This window comes from Crotalus tigris, unplaced genomic scaffold, assembly GCF_016545835.1.
Source record: "Crotalus tigris isolate CLP2741 ecotype Arizona unplaced genomic scaffold, ASM1654583v1 scf7180000017871.4482833, whole genome shotgun sequence".
Classification (NCBI taxonomy): Eukaryota; Metazoa; Chordata; class Lepidosauria; order Squamata; family Viperidae; genus Crotalus; species Crotalus tigris.
Genome location: NW_024096690.1, coordinates 1,532,021 through 1,553,878, shown reverse-complemented (window position 1 = coordinate 1,553,878; position 21,858 = coordinate 1,532,021). Strand labels below are relative to the sequence as shown.

The following is a 21,858-nucleotide window of genomic DNA, read 5'->3' as shown; positions in this document are numbered from 1 at the left end:
TGCAAACCTGGTGGCCAGCTACAAGAAATGTCTGACCTCTGTGACTGGGCTTTGCGAAGGGGTCAAATATTTCACTCATTAAAATGCAAATCAATTTATAACTTTTTTGAAATGCATTTTTCTGCATTTTTTATTGTTATTCTGTCTCTCACTGTTAAAATAAATCTACCATTAAAATTATAGACTCATCATTTCTTTGTCAGTGTGCAAACGTACAAAATCAGCAGGGGATCAAATATTTTTTTCCCTTACTGTAGCTTATATAGCTACTACCGTAAATGCCGGCATATAAGGCGACTTCTGTGAGCGCTGAAATTGGCGCCAAAGACGGGAGTCGTCTTATACGCCGAGTCGTCTTATACGCCAGAAATACTGGTAGTTTCCGGCGTATAAGACGACGTTCTAGGAGTGCGGCTCGGCGATAAAGACGGGGGTCGTCTTATATGCCGGGTCGCCTTGTACGCCGGCATATACGGTACATTGCTAACTTTGACTTCTTAGTTTTAAGGGCCTTCTAGAGGTGTGAACTTCATAATAAGCAATGGCTTAACAAAGATTTAAGAATTCAGGCAGCTGAAACTTCCTATTTGGAAGATAGTAAGTTTGGGGAAGGCTAATATAAGCAAATAATATTATTAAAATCAAGTGATTTTAAAAGCAATTAACATTTTGATTCTTTGGTATTTCTACATTTTTCTATAAAATAAAATTGTGATTTTGCATATAATGAAAAATAGAAAAGCAAATAAATACTTAAATTCAAACACTTCATAGCTCATAGCAACTAAATAAGAATCTATTACAGACATGTGCATGCCTTAATGAAAAATATTAGCTTTTAAAAAATACAAATTGTCAATTTAGAGGACTGGATATAATCCCCCAAACTTTCTCTAAAATAATCCCAAAACAATAGACAAAGTCTCTTGTATCTGACATTAAACTGTATCTTCTCCAGCACTGGAGATGGATAATCCACGCAGTGGGTTGAGACTGCATTCCTGGCCAATCAGATCAGTCAGCCAAAGTTGCCACGCCCCGTCTTGGACCATGATCCTTTAGTCTTGACTGATCTGGCCATGCAGAGACATCTACAACTTTTGGCTCCTGGGCAGGTATAGTTCCTTTCCATTAGGGGGGATTTTTTCTAGTAGCTGAAATTGCTTAGTTTAAAAGTTAATTAGAGATAATTTAATTCAATTTAATTGACCACTCAAAAATTTCCTTGCTAAATTGTTAAACTCAGGAAGTCAGATTCCTACAGGGGAAACCACCCCCACTTAAAAGGGGGAAATCCCTAACTCCCCTCCCTAACCAACCCCAGCCACCTTCCAGCAGCCGGCAGCCGCCTTAAACAAACGGGGAGGCTCGGGCAACCCCTCGCGTTTAAAACAAACAACAAAAAAAAAGACAGAAAGGCAAGCAGTTAGCGAGGGAAGCGGAGGACAAAGGGGACGCATGCTGGGAGGGAGATTGATTAAGGGAAACAGCTGGCGTGCGAAGGAGCAGTCTTTTCACTCCAGGCTGCTCAGGATTTTTTAAACGAGGCGCCATTGTCTGCACAGCTGGAAGCACGCGCAGCTCTTTGTTACAACCGCACGTGGCATAGGCAGCCTTGTTAACACATGCGCAGTAGTTTCCTGGCAGCGGCGGCCATATTTTTTGTCCAAACAGGGGAGTTAAAGTTCCTTAAGAAAGCTAGGTTCAGCCGCTGGAGTGAATTAATAGGCAAGCAGTACTGGGGTACTAAAGCATCTATTATTCATTCAGAGACATTCAAATCAGACACATAGCTACTGGTTCCAGGACTTGGTGTCTTCTACCTAAAGTAAATAAGAACCTTTCATAACTAACTGTGTTTAGTTGCCTTTGGCTCCTTCCAGACTTCGGGTCCCCCATTAGTGGCCCGTACGCCTCTGGATTTAGTGGTGGGTCCCAGGCATCCCCAGTCGCGTGCCTGTCCTTACCCACCATAGTCAAGCCGGGTTCCAGGCATTCCCATTAGCGTGCCTGTTCTTATCCGTGCACAGTGACTAACTCTGACAATTTGGCAGAGTCTGCTCCTGAGTTCCAGACGCCCCCAGTAGTGCGCCTGTCCTTACTCAAAGTTGGAGCTCTCCTACTACCTGGGTCCCCCCTATCGCGGCCCAGCGTTAGTGGAGAATGGAGGAAGCAATCATTCCCTCCACTGGAGCCCCGCCTTCATCCTCTGGAGCACCTGCTTCAGAGGATTCGGAATCCTCTGCAGCCCCTAGAAAGGCTGCAAGGAAGTCATCAAAGAAGGCTGACAAACAGGCAATCAGAAGACACCAAGCCCTAGAAAAAGAGTTCGACAGAGCCCAGAAAAGGGCCAGAATTGAAAATAGGCAGAATGGGGGAATAGGTCCTGATCTACCGCTGGGTCTCCCTTCATCCCCACGGGCCATTTGGTCATTAGGGAGCTCATCACAGTCCCAAACAGAGGGTGGGATAGGCGAATTCTCATCGCTCTCCCGATCCCCCTCCCCACGGAGGTTACAGGAAACCCCGAGGACCATGCTAACCACAGCACCTGCAGGGTCGCAGGCAATGGTCACTCCTCCTGCATTGACGGGGGATCTGCTAGCTACCCTAATAGCACAGGCAGTGGACCGTGCATTTGAGGCCAGGGCTCAAACTTCAAAAGCCAAGTCTCTAGGACTTAGAACGAGGCATCGGGAGGAAACGGAGGACCATCAGGACCTCTCCTCCGTCTCAGACTCGTCGGTCTCTGAGGAAGCTTACCTGGACCAGCCAGGTACGTCACAAGGGATTCAAATGTCTGAGGAGGAGGAGGACACCTCACCTCAAGGGCCGTCCTTCAGCGGCCTGTTTAACCCTTCTCTTTTTGTTACTATTCTGCGCAAGGCTGAGGCCACAGCCCATCTGGGGCATGGGACACCAGCGGAGCCTGTCACAGTTGACACGGAGGCTGAGCCGACGTTCGCCGAAAAGGTAACCACTCAACACCGCATACCATGCCCGACCATGTTCCTAAACACAATAAGGAAACAGTGGGCAGCGCCAACCTCCCTACCGCTTCCTAGCAATGCGGAGAGGAAGCTATTTAACGTAGCAAGGGAGCTAGAGGGAACATTGGAGGTGCCGGTGGTGGACGAACCCATAGGTCCCCTGATATCGGACACGGCCATATCAGGAGATTTTGCTGAGGCTCTTAAAGCCGAGGACCGAAAGAGTGAGTCCAACTACAGGAGAACGCACCAGGCAATAGCTTGGGCTACCAGGGCGTCTACCTCCGCGTCCTTTTTCACCAGAGCCACACTTTGTTGGCTCCGTGAGCTACAGGGCCGGGTTCCCATGGAAGATATACGCACTCATCAGGAACTCAGCAAAATGGTAGCGGCCACGGAATATGCGTCGGACGCAACACTTTTAGCGACCAAGTTTTCAGCCAAGGCAATGGCGGCAAACAACACGAGCAGGCGCATCCTCTGGCTAAAGAACTGGCAGGCGGATACCAAATCCAAGTGGAAATTGGCTTCGGCTCCGTACCAAGGGGCAAAGCTGTTTGGTGAGGCACTAACGCCATACCTGACAGAGAACAAGGACAAGCGCAAGGTCCTTAAACACATGCTTAAAAGGCAGGACAAGAGACCCGGCTCCTGGGGAAGGAAACAATCCTTTCGTACGGAAGCCAGGGTCAACTACTTTCAAAATTCCCAACCCTTCCAAGCTAGACAGGATAGGGAAAGACAGGGGGACAGACAGAACACAAGACATAGGCAAACACAGGGAAGACGGCCCTTTCGGGGGAACAACCGCCCCTTCCGCCGTACCAGATGACTCCCGCCCAGACCTTCCCATAGGGGGCAGACTAGCAGGGTTTGCTCCCCAGTGGGAAGAGACCACCACGGACGTATGGGTCAGGAACACCATACGTCATGGTCTATCTCTAGAATTTCTCTCAAAGCCCCCGAACCGCTTCCGCCCGTGCCCCTGTCCCACAAACCCAACAAAGAGAAGGCTCATGAACGAGGCCGTTCAGCACCTTCTAAACATACGGGCCGTAGAGCCGGTGCCTATGAACCAGAGAGACCAGGGGTTTTATTCTATCCTCTTCGTGGTCCCAAAACCCTCGGGGGGTTGGAGAGCCGTTTTGGATTTGAAAAGGCTAAATTTCTACATAAAATACCGCAAATTCAAAATGCAGACACTACGCTCCATCCTTGGAAGCGTAAGGAAAGGGGATTTTCTGGCATCGATCGACCTCACGGAGGCATACTTGCACATCCCTATCTCTCTGGCTCACCGCCGCTTTCTACGGTTTGCCTACAGGGGGCACCATTTTCAATACAGGGCACTTCCATTCGGCCTGTCATCAGCGCCCAGGGTGTTCACCAAGATTCTGGCGGTTCTGGCAGCACAACTAAGAAACGTACCAGTCAGAGTCCAGTGCTACCTGGACGATATTCTAATCCAGTCATCGTCCGCCCAGCAGTCTCGGGCGGACCTAAAGTTAGTGATAAAAATGCTGCAGGACCACGGCTTCTCGGTGAACTTTCCAAAGAGCCATCTAACCCCAACTACGAGAATACTCCACCTGGGAGCGGTCATAGACACAAAGGAATGCAAGGTGTACCTATCACAGGAACGCCTCAGCAGCATAAAGAAAGCCGTAAAACAGGTAAGCCGCGGCCAGTCAGTGACGCTGGTCTGCCTCTCCCAGCTGCTAGGGAAGATGATATCGACCATAGCAATAGTTCCTTGGGCAAGGCTGCACTCAAGAGAACTGCAATGGTTCATGCTCCCGTTTCAGAGACAACAAATCAGTGCATCCCGGAAGAGGGTAGGCATACCTCTGAGAGTACGACACTCCCTCAGGTGGTGGCTATCTCCAGCTCTCCTCAGGGGGTCCCCCTTCAGGGAACCAGACAGAGTAGTAGTCACAACAGATGCGAGCTTATTCGGCTGGGGAGGCCACTTGGGGACCAAGTGGACACAGGGCCGCTGGTCAGCGGTGGATCTCCGACACAACATAAACTGGCTCGAGCTGCGGGCTATTCACCTAGCGTTAAGGCATTTTCACAGCAGCATAAAAGGCAGGCACGTACTGGTCCTGACGGACAACGTGACAGCCAAGGCCCACATAAACCGTCAGGGGGGCACACACTCTCGCTCGCTCTCGGCCGAGGCCCTCCTACTGGGGGCCTGGGCGGAACAAAATCTGCCTCCATAAAGGCCGACCACATATCGGGGGAGGCAAACATCCAAGCAGATCTGTTGAGCAGATCAACAATAGATCACTCGGAGTGGCAACTACACCCGAGGATCTTCAGGGAGGTCTGTCACCGCTTCGGGCTTCCCCAGGTGGACCTTTTTGCCTCTCCTTCCAATGCCCACCTAACTCGCTTCTTCTCCCGATTCCCATCCAAGGGAGCAGAGCAGACGGACGCGTTACGGAGCCCATGGCCAAGGGGGCTCCTGTACGCGTTTCCACCCTTACCTCTCCTTCCGGCGGTAGTACGCAAGATTCTGCGGGAAAGGGCCGAGGTAATCCTTGTGGCCCCTTATTGGCCAAGGAGACCTTGGTTCGCAGACTTGAGGAGTCTCTCCCGCACGAATCCATGGCGGATTCCTCCGGAGAGGATCTCCCTCAAGCAGGGGGAGATCTCCCACCCAGAGCCACAATGGCTACAACTAGCCGTCTGGCTCTTGAACGGTCAATTTTAGCCAAGGGGGCTTGCTCACAGGGTGTAATTAGGGTCATACAGGCATCAAGGCGCCCCTCCACGAACCGTATCTACGAGGCCACGTGGAGAAGCTTCCAATCATGGTGCTCTAAACAGGAATTGTTACTCGAAGGGATCACAATTCCCAAGATCCTAGAATTTTTACTAGATGGCCTAGAGAGGGACCTCTCGCCAAACACACTGCGCAGGCAAATCGCCGCCCTCTCAACTATACTTTCTGCCAGCCCCGGTGAATCCTTGGGCAAGCATCCCTTAATACGATCCTTCCTCAAGGGGGCTGCAAACATCAGACCGCCAACCGTGCACAGGTATCCATCGTGGGAACTACCACGAGTACTACAAGCTCTTACCAGAGCGCCCTTCGAACCACTCAAAACATGTGACATTCGCTATCTGACCCATAAGGTAGCATTCTTGGTAGCCATCACGTCAGCTCGGCGGATATCCGAGTTAGCTTCTCTCTCAATGAGGAAGGACCTGTGCCATTTTCACAGGGACAAGGTAGTCCTAAGAATAGACCCTTCATTCATTCCAAAGGTCAACTCCCTTTTTCACAGATCACAGGAAATAGTCCTACCAGACTTCTGTCCAAACCCAGCTCATCCCCTGGAACAACAATGGCACACCTTGGACGTACGCAGGGCACTAAGACATTACATTTCACGCACAGCGGAATTCCGACGCTCGGAAGCGCTTTTCATATCCTTCCACCCTGCTACTAGGGGCCGGAAGGTCTCGTCCTCTACCATCGGTAGGTGGATTAGGGCATGCATCACGGGGGCATACCAGGCGGAGTCCTTGCAAGTCCCCAAGCATATCACAGCCCATTCCACAAGGAGTGCTGCCACCTCAGCAGCATGGGCCATGCAGGCTTCTATTGAAGAGGTATGCAGGGCAGCCACTTGGGCCTCGCCCTCTCCATTCATTCGTCATTACAAAATCGACAGGTACTCCTCTGCAGAGGCCTCCTTCGGTAGGAGGGTTCTCCAGCAGGTGCTAGACCAAAGTTGCACACGGGACCAGTCTATTCCCCAACCCAAGGGACAATAGGCTTTGGTATGTCCCACTGCGTGGATTATCCATCTCCAGTGCTGGAGAAGGGGCGTTGACTTACCTGAACGCCTTTTCTCAGCACGGAGATGGATAATCCACACCCACCCTTATAGACTAGAATAATAGGGTATATTTAGTGGAGCCAAAACGTCTTACTGTCAGTCAATGGCTGCGCTCGAGTCAAGACTAAAGGATCATGGTCCAAGACGGGGCGTGGCAACTTTGGCTGACTGATCTGATTGGCCAGGAATGCAGTCTCAACCCACTGCGTGGATTATCCATCTCCGTGCTGAGAAAAGGCGTTCAGGTAAGTCAACGCCCCTTTTGTGCCAATTTATTTCACCTGTATAATAATATCTAAGCAAGTGATGTAAAATGATGCAAAGTAGTGAAATATATATTATTTATGTAAATATAAATAACAAGTTGATGAGAATGACACAAACTGATTAATTTATGGATTTAACAGACATTTTAATATGCATTTCTTTATAAATGCTCCATTAAGCTATGGATTTAACTTTGTTGCTTTTTATAATAGTGGTAAACATAAATAGCCTGAAATTGTTTAAAAAAAAAAAAATCATGAAAACATTCAGCTGGTGGCTGCAAAAACCTTTAATTAATCCTTCCTCGTTCATATTTCTTAGCTAATAAATTATTTCTGTCCTTATATTCCACTATATTTCAGCAACAAAATTATCATTTGTATTCCCCCCCCCCCAGTACCTGAATTTTATAGGAATCACAATTTTGAATAAAGCAAGTAAATGATAATTAAATTTGGATCATATACAAGTTTGATTGCATATTTTGAAAATAATCTTTTTGTTATGACTAAAATATATTTTGTAGCATTTCTTCTGGATAATTCCTGTAAATCAAGAAAACTTTTGATTTCGGTAAAAACACATTCTTCTTGTATCTGCTGATTAAATGTATATTGACCCTAGATAATTTAATGCACTAATGTAATTTCTTGTGTGTATTTGGCTATAACTACATTCTGACCAAAAATATCCTTTTTTAATAAATTGCAGACATTCCTTAAATTGATACTTTAATTAAAGTTTAAATTGAAAGAGATTTGCAAAACATTTTACTAGCCTGTGTTTATTTGACTTTAATATATGACTTAATGATCCATATTTTGAAAGGCTATCACCCATTTTTATATCTTCATAAAATTGTCAGTAGCAATCTATTTGAGGAAATTGATAGGAAAACTATGTCACTCTTAACAATATATCTAGTATCTAAATATTAGTTTCCAGAAAGCAAAAGCTGTCCTCCAATTCCAAAAACCTGAAATTATATAATTATATTGTGCCCTACTCCCAAACTAGAAATTTTTATTTATATGTCAACAATATCCGTTAAATTTTCTGTCAATTTAATTAGGATAAGCTGCATACAGAATATGGAAACAGTGAATATTAATGTAAATATGATTTTGATCCATTTTGCCTCATGTCAAAATTAAATGTTACAGTGACTTTTTACTATCAAATCTACATCTGTATTGCTTACCTACAAGCTTTCTTGATTTGAGCAAGAAAAATAATCTCTAATAATATAAGCAGTACATATGGCACATTAAATCCAAAACTACAATTAATTTATAATGTTAGGCAAAAATGTAATTCAGAGTATGCATAGAGAAATGTAAAATACTTGTTGGGAATACTTTAAACCAAGCCTGTTGTTTTTTTTTTTTTCAAATTTACGTGGTCATTCCAGAGGACAGATGTGCCAAGGAAAGAATGCATCTGTTTTAAATTATTCCTATCAGGAGCTATGTGCATTCTGCACATGTTTCAAAATACATAAGAGATGGCTCAATGAGTCTCATTGTGTGCATTTGCCAAAAAAGAATGTAAAAAGCTAGGAAAAAAATCTGCTAGGAAAGAGCATAATTACACATATGATTCACATAACAACATATCTTCTTAAATCACAAAGATATTTGAAATAAGCTAAATGATTTAAAAATTAATAGGAACTTAAAAGTTGTGTTCAAGAAGTGCGTTTACAAGAATAAATGATGTCTTATTGCATCTTAACACATTTTTTACTTCAAGAAATGAGATGAAATTGTCCAACATGGCTTGGAAAGGCAAACAATAATCTGGGTTTTTTTTTCAGTTATAGCAATTGAATTACTGAGTTATTCTAGCATGAAAGAACAATTAACTCTAGGCTCTATATTTCTCTCTGGTGGCTAATGTCCCACTGGCTTAAATGGCATTCTAGACTGACAGTTCGATTATTTAGTAATGTTTGGATTCTTGTAATCTAATTACTATTTTAATAATTTTAAATACATATTTGTTTATTAAAGGTTTAAAATATAAAAACTAAAAGATACTAAAAAAGAAAAGGAAAAAAATGCAAGAAAAAAGAAAGAAAGAACTTCCTCTCATCCCTAAGAAATTGACTTCCCACTCTCATCATGGCATATATAAACAATTTCATAATCTGTTCATCTCAACTAAGAAACATAAAACTTATTCATAATAGGCAAATAAAATAAATAAATTCCTCTTTCTTCAATTTAATTATCAGCAAAAGATCCAAACAAAGATTTTAACATTAATTAACATATATAAAACTCAACATGCTACATTTCAATAGTATAAGACAGAAGACAGAAAATATGCCCCTCCAGATTTCAAAGGTGCCCATAGTCTGAAAAAGGTAATTTAAAATTATATATATTGCAACAGAGTAAATTAATTCCCAGATTAAAGGTATTGTCATACCAGTAACGCATTTTCCAAATCTTTTGATATTTCAGACACTGTTTGATAATCAAAATAATGCTTCAAAAAAAGAAGAACCCGAACAAACAAATAAAAATGATTCAAAAAAGATGTCTGTTGAGAGAGTTTATCAAAAAAAGACTCAACTTGAGCATATTCTTCTCCGTCCTGATACATACATTGGTTCAGTAGAACCTTTAACTCAGGTAATTTCCATTTTCTTTTTATTTGAGAAGTTAATATAATTGAATATACAAAATCTTGCTTATATTTGGATGGTACAATTAGTAATTTGGATTCCCCCCCTATTTTTTAACATTTGTTAGTAGCTCAGAGTCATTTGGCAAGTGAGTGGAAATATAAATCAATTAAATACATTTCTAAAATATAATTTTAAATTTAAACAAATTAAGCATATCTTAAAATAAAAACCTATACATTTTTTATTCATAAGACAAACTTTTTATTTACAGTTGATGTGGGTGTTCGATGAAGACACAGGAATGAATTGTAGAGAGGTCACTTTTGTTCCTGGTTTATATAAAATATTTGATGAAATTCTTGGTAAGTGTTTATAACAATGATATATTAACAGCACTTGAAAATTATTTTGAGGTAGAAGAATACAGGTATATTTTGGCATGTTGTGGATATATTGTTATAAATAGTAAATGTGTTAACATGTTAAAGAGATAAAAAGACTCTTTGATAAAGGTATCATGTGTTCTTTTCTTTCCCTTCAGAATTAACTATGAATTTATTCCTTTCTAATATCTTTAAATATAGTTTAATTTTATTGTGCAATAGTGGAATAATTCTAACCTGTAAAATTTCAAATTGTACTGAAATCAATGTATGTGGATTCAATTCCTCAAGAATATTATGCAAAACATATTACAATATTAATATATTGTTAATAGTGAAAGGAAATAAAGAACAATGTCCCTTATTTGTCGTTAATACAGTTAACTGGAATAGTCCAAAGTTAGCTATTATAATGTAGTTCAAGAATTTTATATGAAATAATAGAAATATCCAGTAGTGAGTACTTTTATTTTACATTTACATTTAAAAGATTATAGCATGTAATTTAGTCTTGTAAATAAAAAAAATCTTAATTTATATACATATTATGTATATAACATATTCGTGTTATTTATCTATGACTTAGATTAAAAAAAACATTTTTATGAAAATCCTGAGTAGTGGGAAGCTATACCAATCAATGATAATAGTAATTTAATCAAGACTGCTACTAATACAACATAACTTTGTATTACATCTTCATATTTCCTCATTACAATTTCATGTCAAATATCAGCATATGCTTTTAAAAATATTCAGGTTGATTTGAATGAGGAACAAGGAACATCAGTCTGAGTCACTGTCAAATTTACATTCTTATATTACAATATCCTGAAAATCAATCATAATGAATTTTCCTAAGTATTGCAAATTAAGAGATTGCAAGAGTATTCCTTACAATCAGTCTCTTAACATTTAATGACCATTTGAAGTCATAGTGGACCTCCCAAAAATTTGGTCCCAAATTTATGGCCATTGTAACCCCAATGATCATTCACTCTTACAACCAACTGCAGAGATCCTGCAACTGCTTCTGCCTATCTCCCCAATCCCCCACCTAGGTCCCCCACAGGCCTTTCCACAATACATGGACATGTTGGGAGGGAAAAGCCTGCAAAGACCTGGTGGGAGAGGGAATAGCCTAAAAGAACACAAAGCGAAAAGTCTGTGGGACCCAATAAGGAGAGAAAAACTTACAGGGACCCAGTAGAAGGAGGAAAAGACCTGTGATAACCAAGGATGGAGTGGGAAAGGTTTTTGGGACCTGGTGGGAGTGGGAAAAGACCTGCAGCAACCCCAGGGGTGAGAAGCAGAACACAGGATGTTTTCTGAAGTTTCATCAAGAGAATTACTATATTTTTTTAGCAGGTTTCTTTAATTTTAATGATTCTTGCTTAGAAATTCAATTTTTTTCTATATGATTATATAATAAAGGGAAAACATAGATGTTGAAATAGCTTATTTGATAGAAGTATAGGAAATCTGTAAGATTAAAATATTTTATCTGAACACAAGATGACTTCAAAACTTGCTTGTTAACATTTTCATCTTAGAAAACTGGCATCCTTTAGCATACATTTTTATATAGAAAGAATAGAAACTTATTAGAAAATATAAAGTGATGATACTGTTCTAAAGCATTCTATAAGAAAATCCAATTGAACTCTCTGGCCCATAATTTTCTCTTGCAAAATTGCTGAGATTTGTTGTAATTACTGATTATAAAAGTATAGCTTTTATTTTATTAGTAACTTTTTAAAATTGTTTAATAGAAGTTATTGTTGCTAATAAATGCTTATTTATTTTAGTAAATGCAGCTGACAATAAGCAAAGAGATAAGAATATGACATGTATCAAAATATCAATTGATCCGTAAGTAAGATGTTTGTTCATTTATGAAAATAATATACTACTAAAACTCTCATTTTCTTGCTTGTACCCTCGTTAGCTCAAACAGTGTATTATACTATAGCAACTTTTGAATCAAGCTTCCTAAAATACATTAATTTAAAATATGTATAAAAAAAATCCAGTACCCATTACTGTGGAATTGAAATTTCCATGATATTCAAATCAGTTTTATTTGCAAAATTGTAGTTATTACAGTTCCCACATTTCTCTCAGTAACATAATCATGATTTCCTACACTCCTTGCTAGCTTCCCACAAGCAACATCACTCCCACTGCTTTTTTGCCCACCCACAGTCATTCTGTTTTTCTGTTTAGGTAAGTAAACATTGACTTATTTTTAATGGTCATTTGCCATCATTTTTTTTTTATTTATGGTATATACTCTTAGATGATCATGGAATTTTTCCAGCATTGGGGTTAAAAAAAATATGGTCACTCTAAAATTTAATGTTCATTTTGGTCTCATCAAACTGTACTACTTTTCTCTCAAAGGATGATCCAACAAGTCATAAGGTTGTCTAGTGTTTATACCACTGAATATGCACAGCTTAATAAGCACTATAGAGGTATTTTAAATAACGAAATATGTCTTGGGTTGTCTAAGAAAGAATTATGATTCCTGAAGGTCAATATCTTTATTTTTTTTAATGTAGTTCTTATTGTTAGAGTTAATTTGGGGATAGAAGTGTTAAAATGCTTTTTTCTATTAAATATTAAAATGGATACAAGAATTTAACTTCATAATAAAATAATATGACTTGAATATATATAAAAAGGTACTTCAATGAAGAAATTTAATTTAAATATCTGTTCAAGATATACAGATTTTTTCATGTGATTGTTTAAATTGTAACAGTTGTCATATGACATTTCTGAATGTAAAGGATAGAGTTCAAATATACTATTTTTTTGTGCAGGGTATGTGTTACACTTTATAGATGTTCGTTCCCAATATCATTTTCCACTTTTTTCATTTCATGATCTTAAGTCTTCTGGATTCAAATTCATATATTTTCTAGCATAAGTCTTCTAAGCAATGCTGTTCTATATAAATATTATTGTGATGTTTGTAGCTTCAGGTTGGCAATCTAAAAAGTCCTTTTGTCCTTTATGCCATTGATCTGACATGAATGAATATTTGTTGGATAGCTCACCAAGAAAAATATTAGTTGTATGTCTTAGATCAAGATTAGGATTTAATCATTACACACTACATTAATGTGTAGTACAATGATACAAAACAAGCTGAGTTGTATGACAATGATTTCATAATACCCAAGACAATAGAGAGATTTGCATCTGTAAAATATTTGAATATTTTTTTGGCCATTAGTACATGTTAAAGATGTTTTAATTTTTGAGGCTTCCTGTGGCGATCGCTGCGCCGATGGCGGCTTTTTTCTTAGCCACCCGTCTCGGAAATGTGTAAGAGCCAGCCAGACTGCGACCATCAGCTGTTTTGCGGCTCGGAACCTTCTTCCTAGGCAAAGGGAAGAAGGTGAGTCTTTTCTGGGTAGAAGTTGAGCTCCTCTAGTCTCCCACAGATTCTCTTTTTGGGAGACGAAGGGTGAGAGCTCCTTTGGAGCCTGGATTAACTCCGCATCCCAGGACGCCTTTGTTCTCCGGAACGGGAGAACGAAGCCAGATGCTGCTTCCACATCTGCTGCTTAAGGAGAACTGTGAGTAAAATCCAAAGCAGACGGAGCGGTTCAGGAGGATCAGAACTGTGATGATTCTGAACTTTAACTCAAGAAAGAATTAATATCTTCTCCAGTTATTATTTTAACAAATGGAGTGAGGAAAAAATGGCGGAGGAACCCTGTTTCTTTGTCTGAAGATTTTCACTTTTACTTGGCAACAAAGTTTCAACAACATAACAGATTTTGCTTATTTAAAGAGTTTCTTTTTTATGTAAGGGGGAGTTGTTTTTATTATCCCCTTATTTTATTTTGTTATAAGAAGTGGCTTTTTAAATTTTTTTTCTCTCTTTATCTCTTTCTTTTTAAAATGGCTTCAAAACGCCCTGGAATTTCTTCTCTTCCTAAAGCTTCAATTCCTTCTCCAGTAACTCAGACTATACAGCAACCTAAGCCTAAATCTCCTCCACCCTATCCTCCATCTCAGGCACTCACACTTAAAGACTTACAGGATGCTTTACAGGATGCTTTGGAGAAAACTGCACAAAAGGTCAAACTTGAGACAGAAGAGCTTTTGGAGCAAAAAAATAATGAGATGAGGGAAGATATTGTGATGGCTCTCCAGGGGCTTGCTGCCCACCTAGAACGGCTTGATGACCATGTGGATGAAGTGGTTGGAAATGTTGAAAGATTAGAGGATATAGAGTTGAAAAAGTTGAGAATAATGTTGATGCACCACAGAATGAAATTATAATGTCACAATATAGATATATGGAATTTGCTTTGAGAATAAGAGGGTTGAAGGAGAATGTGCAAGAGAATTTGAAAGAAGAAATTGCAGCAGAATTAGCCTCCATTTTGGGATGTGATCCTGAAGAAATGTTGAGAGATATAGAAAATTTTTTTAGAGTTAATTCATGGATTGCGAAGCAGAGAAATTTACCAAGAGATGTGGTTGTTTATTTTTCCAGAAGATCACTTCGCAATGAAATTATACAGGCTTTTTATAAGCAAAGATTTCAAATTGCAGCTCAAGATGTTATAATTTTAAAATAAATACCTCCAAAAATTCTTAGAAAAAGAAGCGACAGATTCAATTCAGATGGGATGTACCTGTTGGCATAGTGGTGAATTATGTTGGCACACGTTATAGACTTAACACAATTTTAAAAGCAAGAGATTTTTATGTTTCTGTTCTGAGGGCAGGTGCACCACAATCTCCAAGATCTAGAAGAAATGAAAGCAAGTCTGAAGGACAGTTGGCTAACAGGAGAAGAATTGCTGGTTGAAGCTATGCACCAGTGTTTGGAGATAAGAGAAGATCCAAGGGAACAGCAAATGACTCGTGCAGCCCATAAACGTAGAGAAAAAGAACAAACGGTAGATGTTGGAGTTACAACACAAGCGGCTACCTCTGAGCCAGTGGGAGGAACAAGGCCGAAGAGGTCATCGACTGCAAACTTAAATGCAGTGTTCCAAAAGCTTCAGGCCACTTGGGAAGTTCCTGACAAGGAATGTTAATGGTTTGAATTCACCACAGAAAAGAAAGAATTTCATTATTTGAAACAACATAAAAATGATGTTATATGTTTGCAAGAGACTCATATTGCTTTAAAGGATCAAAAGTATTTGATCAACTCCCGGCTGGGAGTAAATTTTATAGCCTCTGCTCCGCAGAAAAAAGGAGGAGGAGTTATTTATGTGAGGAAAGATTTATCACCGAAGTTAATTGACTCTGATCCACAAGGAAGATATGTTATTATTAATTTATTATTAAATGGTAAGAGAAGTCTTGTCATTGGACTATATGCTCCTAATCAGCAACAAAAATATTTTTATAAGATGATACATCAGAAATTAATTCAATTGGATTATAAATCAGTAATTATGATGGGAGATTGGAACGGTGTTTGAGATAAGAGTAAAGACAAGAAGGGCTCTTTTAAATTTCCCAATCATGCAAAACTACCTAAAGTTTTTTTTTATTTGAAGGATGATCTGGACCTTAGAGACATTTGGCGAGAACGGAATACTGAAGAAAGACTTTACCTTTTTTTCAGACAGGCATCAATCTTACTCCAGAATTGACTTTTTTTTAATTACTAATGATTTTTTTTCTAGGGTGAAGAATACCAAGATATTCCCCAGAATATTGTCAGACCATAGTCCTGTATGGTTGGAGCTATTTACTGAAGATGGGAATAGAAGGACTTGGAGACTGAATGAAAATTTATTTAGACATGAGGGGAATATACAGAGATGTAGAGGTTATTTAAAGGAATTTTTTTCTTTTGAATATGTATAAGGGTACTTCAATGCCAATGGTATGGGATGGCAGTAAAGCATATATGAGAGGGGTTTTGATTCATATGAATAATGCGCATAGACGCAAACAGATGCAGAAACGTAAAGAGTTGAAAGAAGAGATTAAATGTAAGGAAAAGGCTCTTATATTAAATCCATTGGACAATAGCTTAAAGGTTTCTATAACTTTGCTTAAGGAACAATTTAATATGTTAATAGCTGATCAGATTGCAACTAATTTGAGGTACATGAAACACAATACATTTTGCAATGCAAACAAACCTGGTAGGTGATTGGCTTACCAACTACAAAAGAAACAAAAATCAAGGATTATAGAAAAAATAAATTATAAAGATAAAGAAGTATATCAACAAAATTTGATTAAAAGGAGTTTTTTAGATTTTTATTCAAAGTTGTATGCTAGTAAAAATATACAAGTTTTAGATATAGAAAAGTATTTACAGGAAGCACATTTTCCTAGACTTACTACTGATCAACGAGATGAGATTAATGGTTTAATCACTTCTAATGAGATTATTTGGGCAATTAAGCAATTAAAGATTGATAAGGCTCCAGGTACAGATGGATTAACAGCAATTTATTGTAAAATGCTATTTGAAGAAATGATATAACCGTTGAAGGAACTTTTTAATAACATTCTGCTGGGAGCAAAAGTACCTCCATCTTAGAAGGGCTTTTATATCACTGATTCCAAAGGAGGATCAAGACTTGACTCAACCCAAAAATTATAGACCTATATCTCTTTTGAACACAGATTATAAAATTTTTTCCAAAATATTGGCAAATAGATTAATTCGAGTTTTGAAGCAATTGATCCATAGTGATCAATCTGGATTTATAACTGGAAGATATATGAAATATAATGTAAGACAAAGTGTTAATCTAATTGAGTACTTGGACAAGAACAATCAAATCCCTGCGGCTTTAATATTTGTAGATGCTGAAAAAGCTTTTGATCAATTAGATTGGCAATTTTTATTGAGAGTAGTAGAGGAAATGAATTTTGGGGATAAATTTTTGTATGCTCTTAAGGCTATATATCAGAAACAATCTGCACAAATTATAATTAATGGGGGATTAACAGAAGCATCTAAAATTGAAAAGGGTACAAGACAGGGATGTCCCTTATCCCCATTGTTATTTGTTTTAACAATGGAGATTTTATTTATTAAAATTCGTGACTCACCTAGAATAAAGGGAATAAAAATAAATAAGAATGATTATAGGTTGAGAGCTTTTGCTGATGATTTGGTTGTGACATTATCTCAACTGACTCGGCTAGGGATTTGGTTGAAATTTTAACTCAGTATGGGAAGGTTTCTGGTTTTAAGGTAAATAATAAGACTAAAATATTATCGAAAAATATGTCTATGAAGGAAAAGGATATTTTGGCTAAATTAACAGGTTTTGAAATAGTGAGAAAGGTTAAATATTTAGGAGTATATATTACAGCTTTTAATGTTAAATTGTATAAAAATAATTATGAGACATTATGGGCAAAAGTGCAAAGGGACTTAAAGGACTGGAAAAAACTACAATTATCTTTTCTGGGGAGAATTTCAGCAGTTAAAATGAACATACTCCCAAAGTTTCTTTTCTTGTTTCAAATGATACCTATTTTGAAAAAAGATGCTAATTTGGAGGAATGGCAGAAGGGGATTAATAAGTTCATTTGGGCAGGGAAAAAGCCAAGAGTTAAATTTAAGATTATACAAGACATACGGGAAAGAGGAGGACTTAAGGTGCCTAATTTAAAATTGTACTATGATGCGGCGGCTTTAACGTTGATTAGTGATTGGCTCAACTTAACAAATAAAAATATCCTTTCTCTTGAGGGATGGGATTTATTATATGGATGCCACACGTATTTAATTTATGATTAAAAAAAAGTTGATCAGGTTTTTAAAACCCATATCTTGAGAAGTGCCTTGTTGCGTGTCTGGAAGAAGTATTATTATAGGTTAAATTATAAAATTCCAATTTGGGGGATTCCTGGACACGTGATAGAGGGAATATCTAGGGGAGTGAATTTGGATAAGATTTCTTACAAGGAACTACTTAGTTTGGTTGGGCAAGATTGGCAATTAAAGTCTTTGACTGAGTTGAAGCAAGAAAATATTGTACACTCTTGGTTTCATTATAATCAATTGTTAGTGAGGTGGAGTTTAGATCAAAAAGTTGGTATCACTTTAGAGGATGTGAATTTGGTAAAACAGATTAAAGATCAAAGTCGAGCTCATATAAAGAGAATTTATAATGTTTTAATAGAATTGGATTCTGAAACGGAGTTAGTTAAAGATTGCATGGTTAAATGGGCTCAAAATATTGAAGAGCCGATTTTATTAGATACATGGGAGACAATTTGGGTTAGAAATGTAAAATTTACTCAAGCGGAAAATTTAAGAGAAAATTTTTATAAAATGTTTTATATATGGCATTTGGATCCCCAAAAGTTGTCCCGCATGTATCCGAATTTACAGCCCAAATGTTGGAGATGTGGAAGTTTAGATGCAACCTATTTTCACATTTTGTGGACCTGTAGAGATATAAAAGCTTTTGGGATTAAGATTTGGTGGAATATTCAAAAGATTTTTAAGAGAAAGATAAAGTTTACTCCGCAGTTATTTTTGTTGGGTATTATTGCAGATCTTGATGTTAAAGAAATCAATTTGATGTTGAATCTTATAACAGCTGCATTATTAGTGGGGCAATATTGGAAGAAAAACTCTCTGCCTACTATGGAAGAATGGATACTTAAGATGTCTAATTTAGCAGAAATGGCGAAAATCTCTGCTTATTTAAAGGACCATTCACAAGAAAAACATATTATGGTTTGGAGAAGATGGATTGATTACATTCAAAAGAGATATGAAACTGAAAAGTATTATCTTGCATATAAGTAGATTTTAGATAATTATTAATAGTTTTAATTATATCATTATTTTAGTTTATAATTTGTTAACACTTGTTTTGAAAAGGAATTAAAGTGTGTTAGGGTTTTGATTGATAGTATAGTTGGTTAATGTTAGTTAGATTATGTTTGTTTATTTGTTACCCTGTAATCAGCTCTGGGAGAGGTGGGAGGGGTTTATATTGTATTACATTTGTAAAACTTTTGATAAAAAAGATGTTTTAATTTTTCAGTTTTCAAATATTCTATCTACAAGGAGAAGTTATCATGTTCATCTGTCTGTTGTGAATCTCACTGCATTGAAGAAGATTGTGTGTAGTTGTAGAACACATGTGATGAGAATTGGAAAGGCTTGCAACTTTAATATTGCTTTAAGTAAAATACTGTATAGTCTAAAACATAGGCAAGATTCTAATTTGAAGATTGCAAATGCAGCCACCACTTCTCTCAGCGTTGAAGAAAAGATAAGCACTGTGCGGTGTTCTACCAGTGATATAATTGTTTGTTATGTTTGTCTTGTACGTTATCTTAATTGCTCTACCACAATGTAAGATACTGGCAGTGACTTACTGATAATCAGGTATTTTGTGAATTTGTAAACTGCTAAATATACATTGTAGCATTTGGGTTACATTGTTGAAAACTATAAAGGCAATTGTACTTTTCTGTGGTTAAAATATTTACTGTTTTCACTTCCAGTGAGTCAAATATTATAAGTATTTGGAATAATGGAAAAGGTATTCCTGTTGTGGAACATAAAGTTGAAAAGATGTATGTCCCTGCCTTAATTTTTGGACAGCTGTTAACATCCAGTAATTATGATGATGATGAAAAAAAAGTTACAGGTAAATATACTTTGTTCAGCATTACCTAAATGATAATTTTAAAGTAGTAATAACAATTTTATGCCATTTGATGTTTTAATTGGTGGAAGTTAAGAGCTTTGTAAGAGGAACTAAGTGAAAGATTTAACTTCACATTCCTGCTGCAAAATTCTAAATCAAGTGCTACAGTAGTTGTATTTTAGAACACAATACAGATAGCTCTCGACTTATGATCACAATTAAGCCCAAAATTTGTTGCTAACAAGACAGTTGTTAAAGAATTTTGCTTCATTATATGACCTTTCTTGCTACAGTTGTTAATCACTACAGATGTTAAGTCAGTACCACGGTTGTTAAGTAAAACTGGCTTTCCCATTGACTTTGCTTGTCAGAAGGTGACAAGAAGTGATCACATGACCCCAGGACATTGAAATTGTCATAAATATGAGTCAGTTGCCAAGCATCTGAATTTTGATCACGTGAGCATGGGAATGCTGCAATGGTCGTAAATATGAAAAACTCTCATACCACTTTTTTCAGTGCCGTTGTAACTTTGAATGGTCATTAAATGAGCTGTTGTAAATCGAGGACTACCTGTATACCATATGCATATGCATGGCATGTATCAAGGGGGGAGAGACAGTAAAAACAAAAACATTTTGAGAGGTATTCATGTTCCCTACCTTTTCAGGTGGTCGCAATGGCTATGGTGCAAAACTTTGTAATATATTCAGTACCAAGTTTACAGTTGAGACTGCTTGCAAAGAATACAAACATAGTTTTAAGCAGGTATGATTATTTCCCTTTGCTTTCTTAACATCTCTTATGTGGTTAAAACAGGTTTTAAAAAGATGGTAGGACAAGATATTCAGAGATAAGTTCACATGGTATTTCTCTGACTAAAACTTTGAACAATAGAATTTATTCAAATGCATGTAGAAGTAGTTTTAATCTTAATAGAGAACCTACAAAAATATTATTGTTCAGAACCCTGATTTATTTTTTCCACTTTACTCAGTATCCAGTCAATATATCATAAAATAATCTAGTGTGGGAAATAATCACATTATATTCAATGCATTAATGATTATATATCATATTGTGAACGCATGAATTATGTTTTTCAAAAGAAATATAAAATAAGTAAAATATGATATTATTTAACACATCCTTAAAGTTTTAGTTTATATGAGATCTAAAAAAAAATTATTTCAGAATGATTGAATGAAAAACATATTTCTTTACTGTTGTATTTTTGTCAGAAATTTTTTACTAATGCATATGTTTGTTTTTTTATCTTTTTTTAAAATGAAGACCTGGATGAATAATATGCTGAAGACTTCAGATCCTAAGATTAAACATTTTGAAGGAGATGACTATACATGTGTGACATTCCAACCAGATCTTTCTAAGTTTAAGATGGAAAAGCTTGACAAAGATATAGTAGCTCTTATGACAAGAAGAGCTTATGATCTGGCAGGAGCATGCAAAGGAGTCAAAGTTATGCTTAATGGAAAGAAACTACCTGTAAGAACTTTAGTAAAAATATTTATATAATGAAATTCTATATGTTCAAAGTAGAAAATGATTATTCTTGTTAAATTCTAGGTGAATGGCTTTCGTAGTTACGTTGATCTTTATGTAAAGGATAAGTTGGATGAAACTGGACTTGCTCTAAAAGTTATTCATGAATTTGCTAATGAACGCTGGGATGTCTGTCTTACTTTAAGTGAAAAGGGATTTCAGCAAATTAGTTTTGTGAATAGTATTGCTACCACAAAGGTGAGTTATTTTACCTACTTAAGAGTGATTAAAATAATACACAGCATAATCTTTGATTTGGAATTAACATACTTTTGATTTTTAACTTTATAAATTGTATTATATACACAACAGAAAATCAAATGACAGAAAATCATTGAGCTAATTTTGGTATTGATCATACATAAGCCTCAAAAAGTAATGCAAATATTTTAAATAAGTTGTGAAAGTAATGTCAAACAGGTTATTAGTTTCATATAAACAAATATAATAGTTACTGTATATGATTTGTAAAACATTGATGTCAATATCATTCAAAGTTGCATGTTGAGCATCCTCTAATGCTTACGAGCAAGACAC

General features: G+C 37.5%; 1 protein-coding gene across 4 annotated transcripts in view; it reads left to right on the top strand.

Moving 5' to 3' along the window:
* The window catches only part of TOP2B (DNA topoisomerase II beta), a 68,917-nt gene that overhangs the window by 5,571 nt on the left and 41,488 nt on the right, over positions 1-21,858 (top strand). For 3 of the 4 annotated variants that reach the window (XM_039343676.1, XM_039343675.1, XM_039343677.1), the window contains exons 2-8: positions 9,580-9,750; positions 10,018-10,108; positions 11,938-12,001; positions 19,613-19,758; positions 20,429-20,526; positions 21,052-21,264; positions 21,346-21,519. In XM_039343676.1, coding sequence (XP_039199610.1) covers positions 9,580-9,750; positions 10,018-10,108; positions 11,938-12,001; positions 19,613-19,758; positions 20,429-20,526; positions 21,052-21,264; positions 21,346-21,519 — 957 coding nt within the window. Of the gene's footprint in view, positions 1-9,579; positions 9,751-10,017; positions 10,109-11,937; positions 12,002-19,612; positions 19,759-20,428; positions 20,527-21,051; positions 21,265-21,345; positions 21,520-21,858 lie in introns of those variants that run through there. The other variant, XM_039343678.1, reaches the window with a different exon arrangement.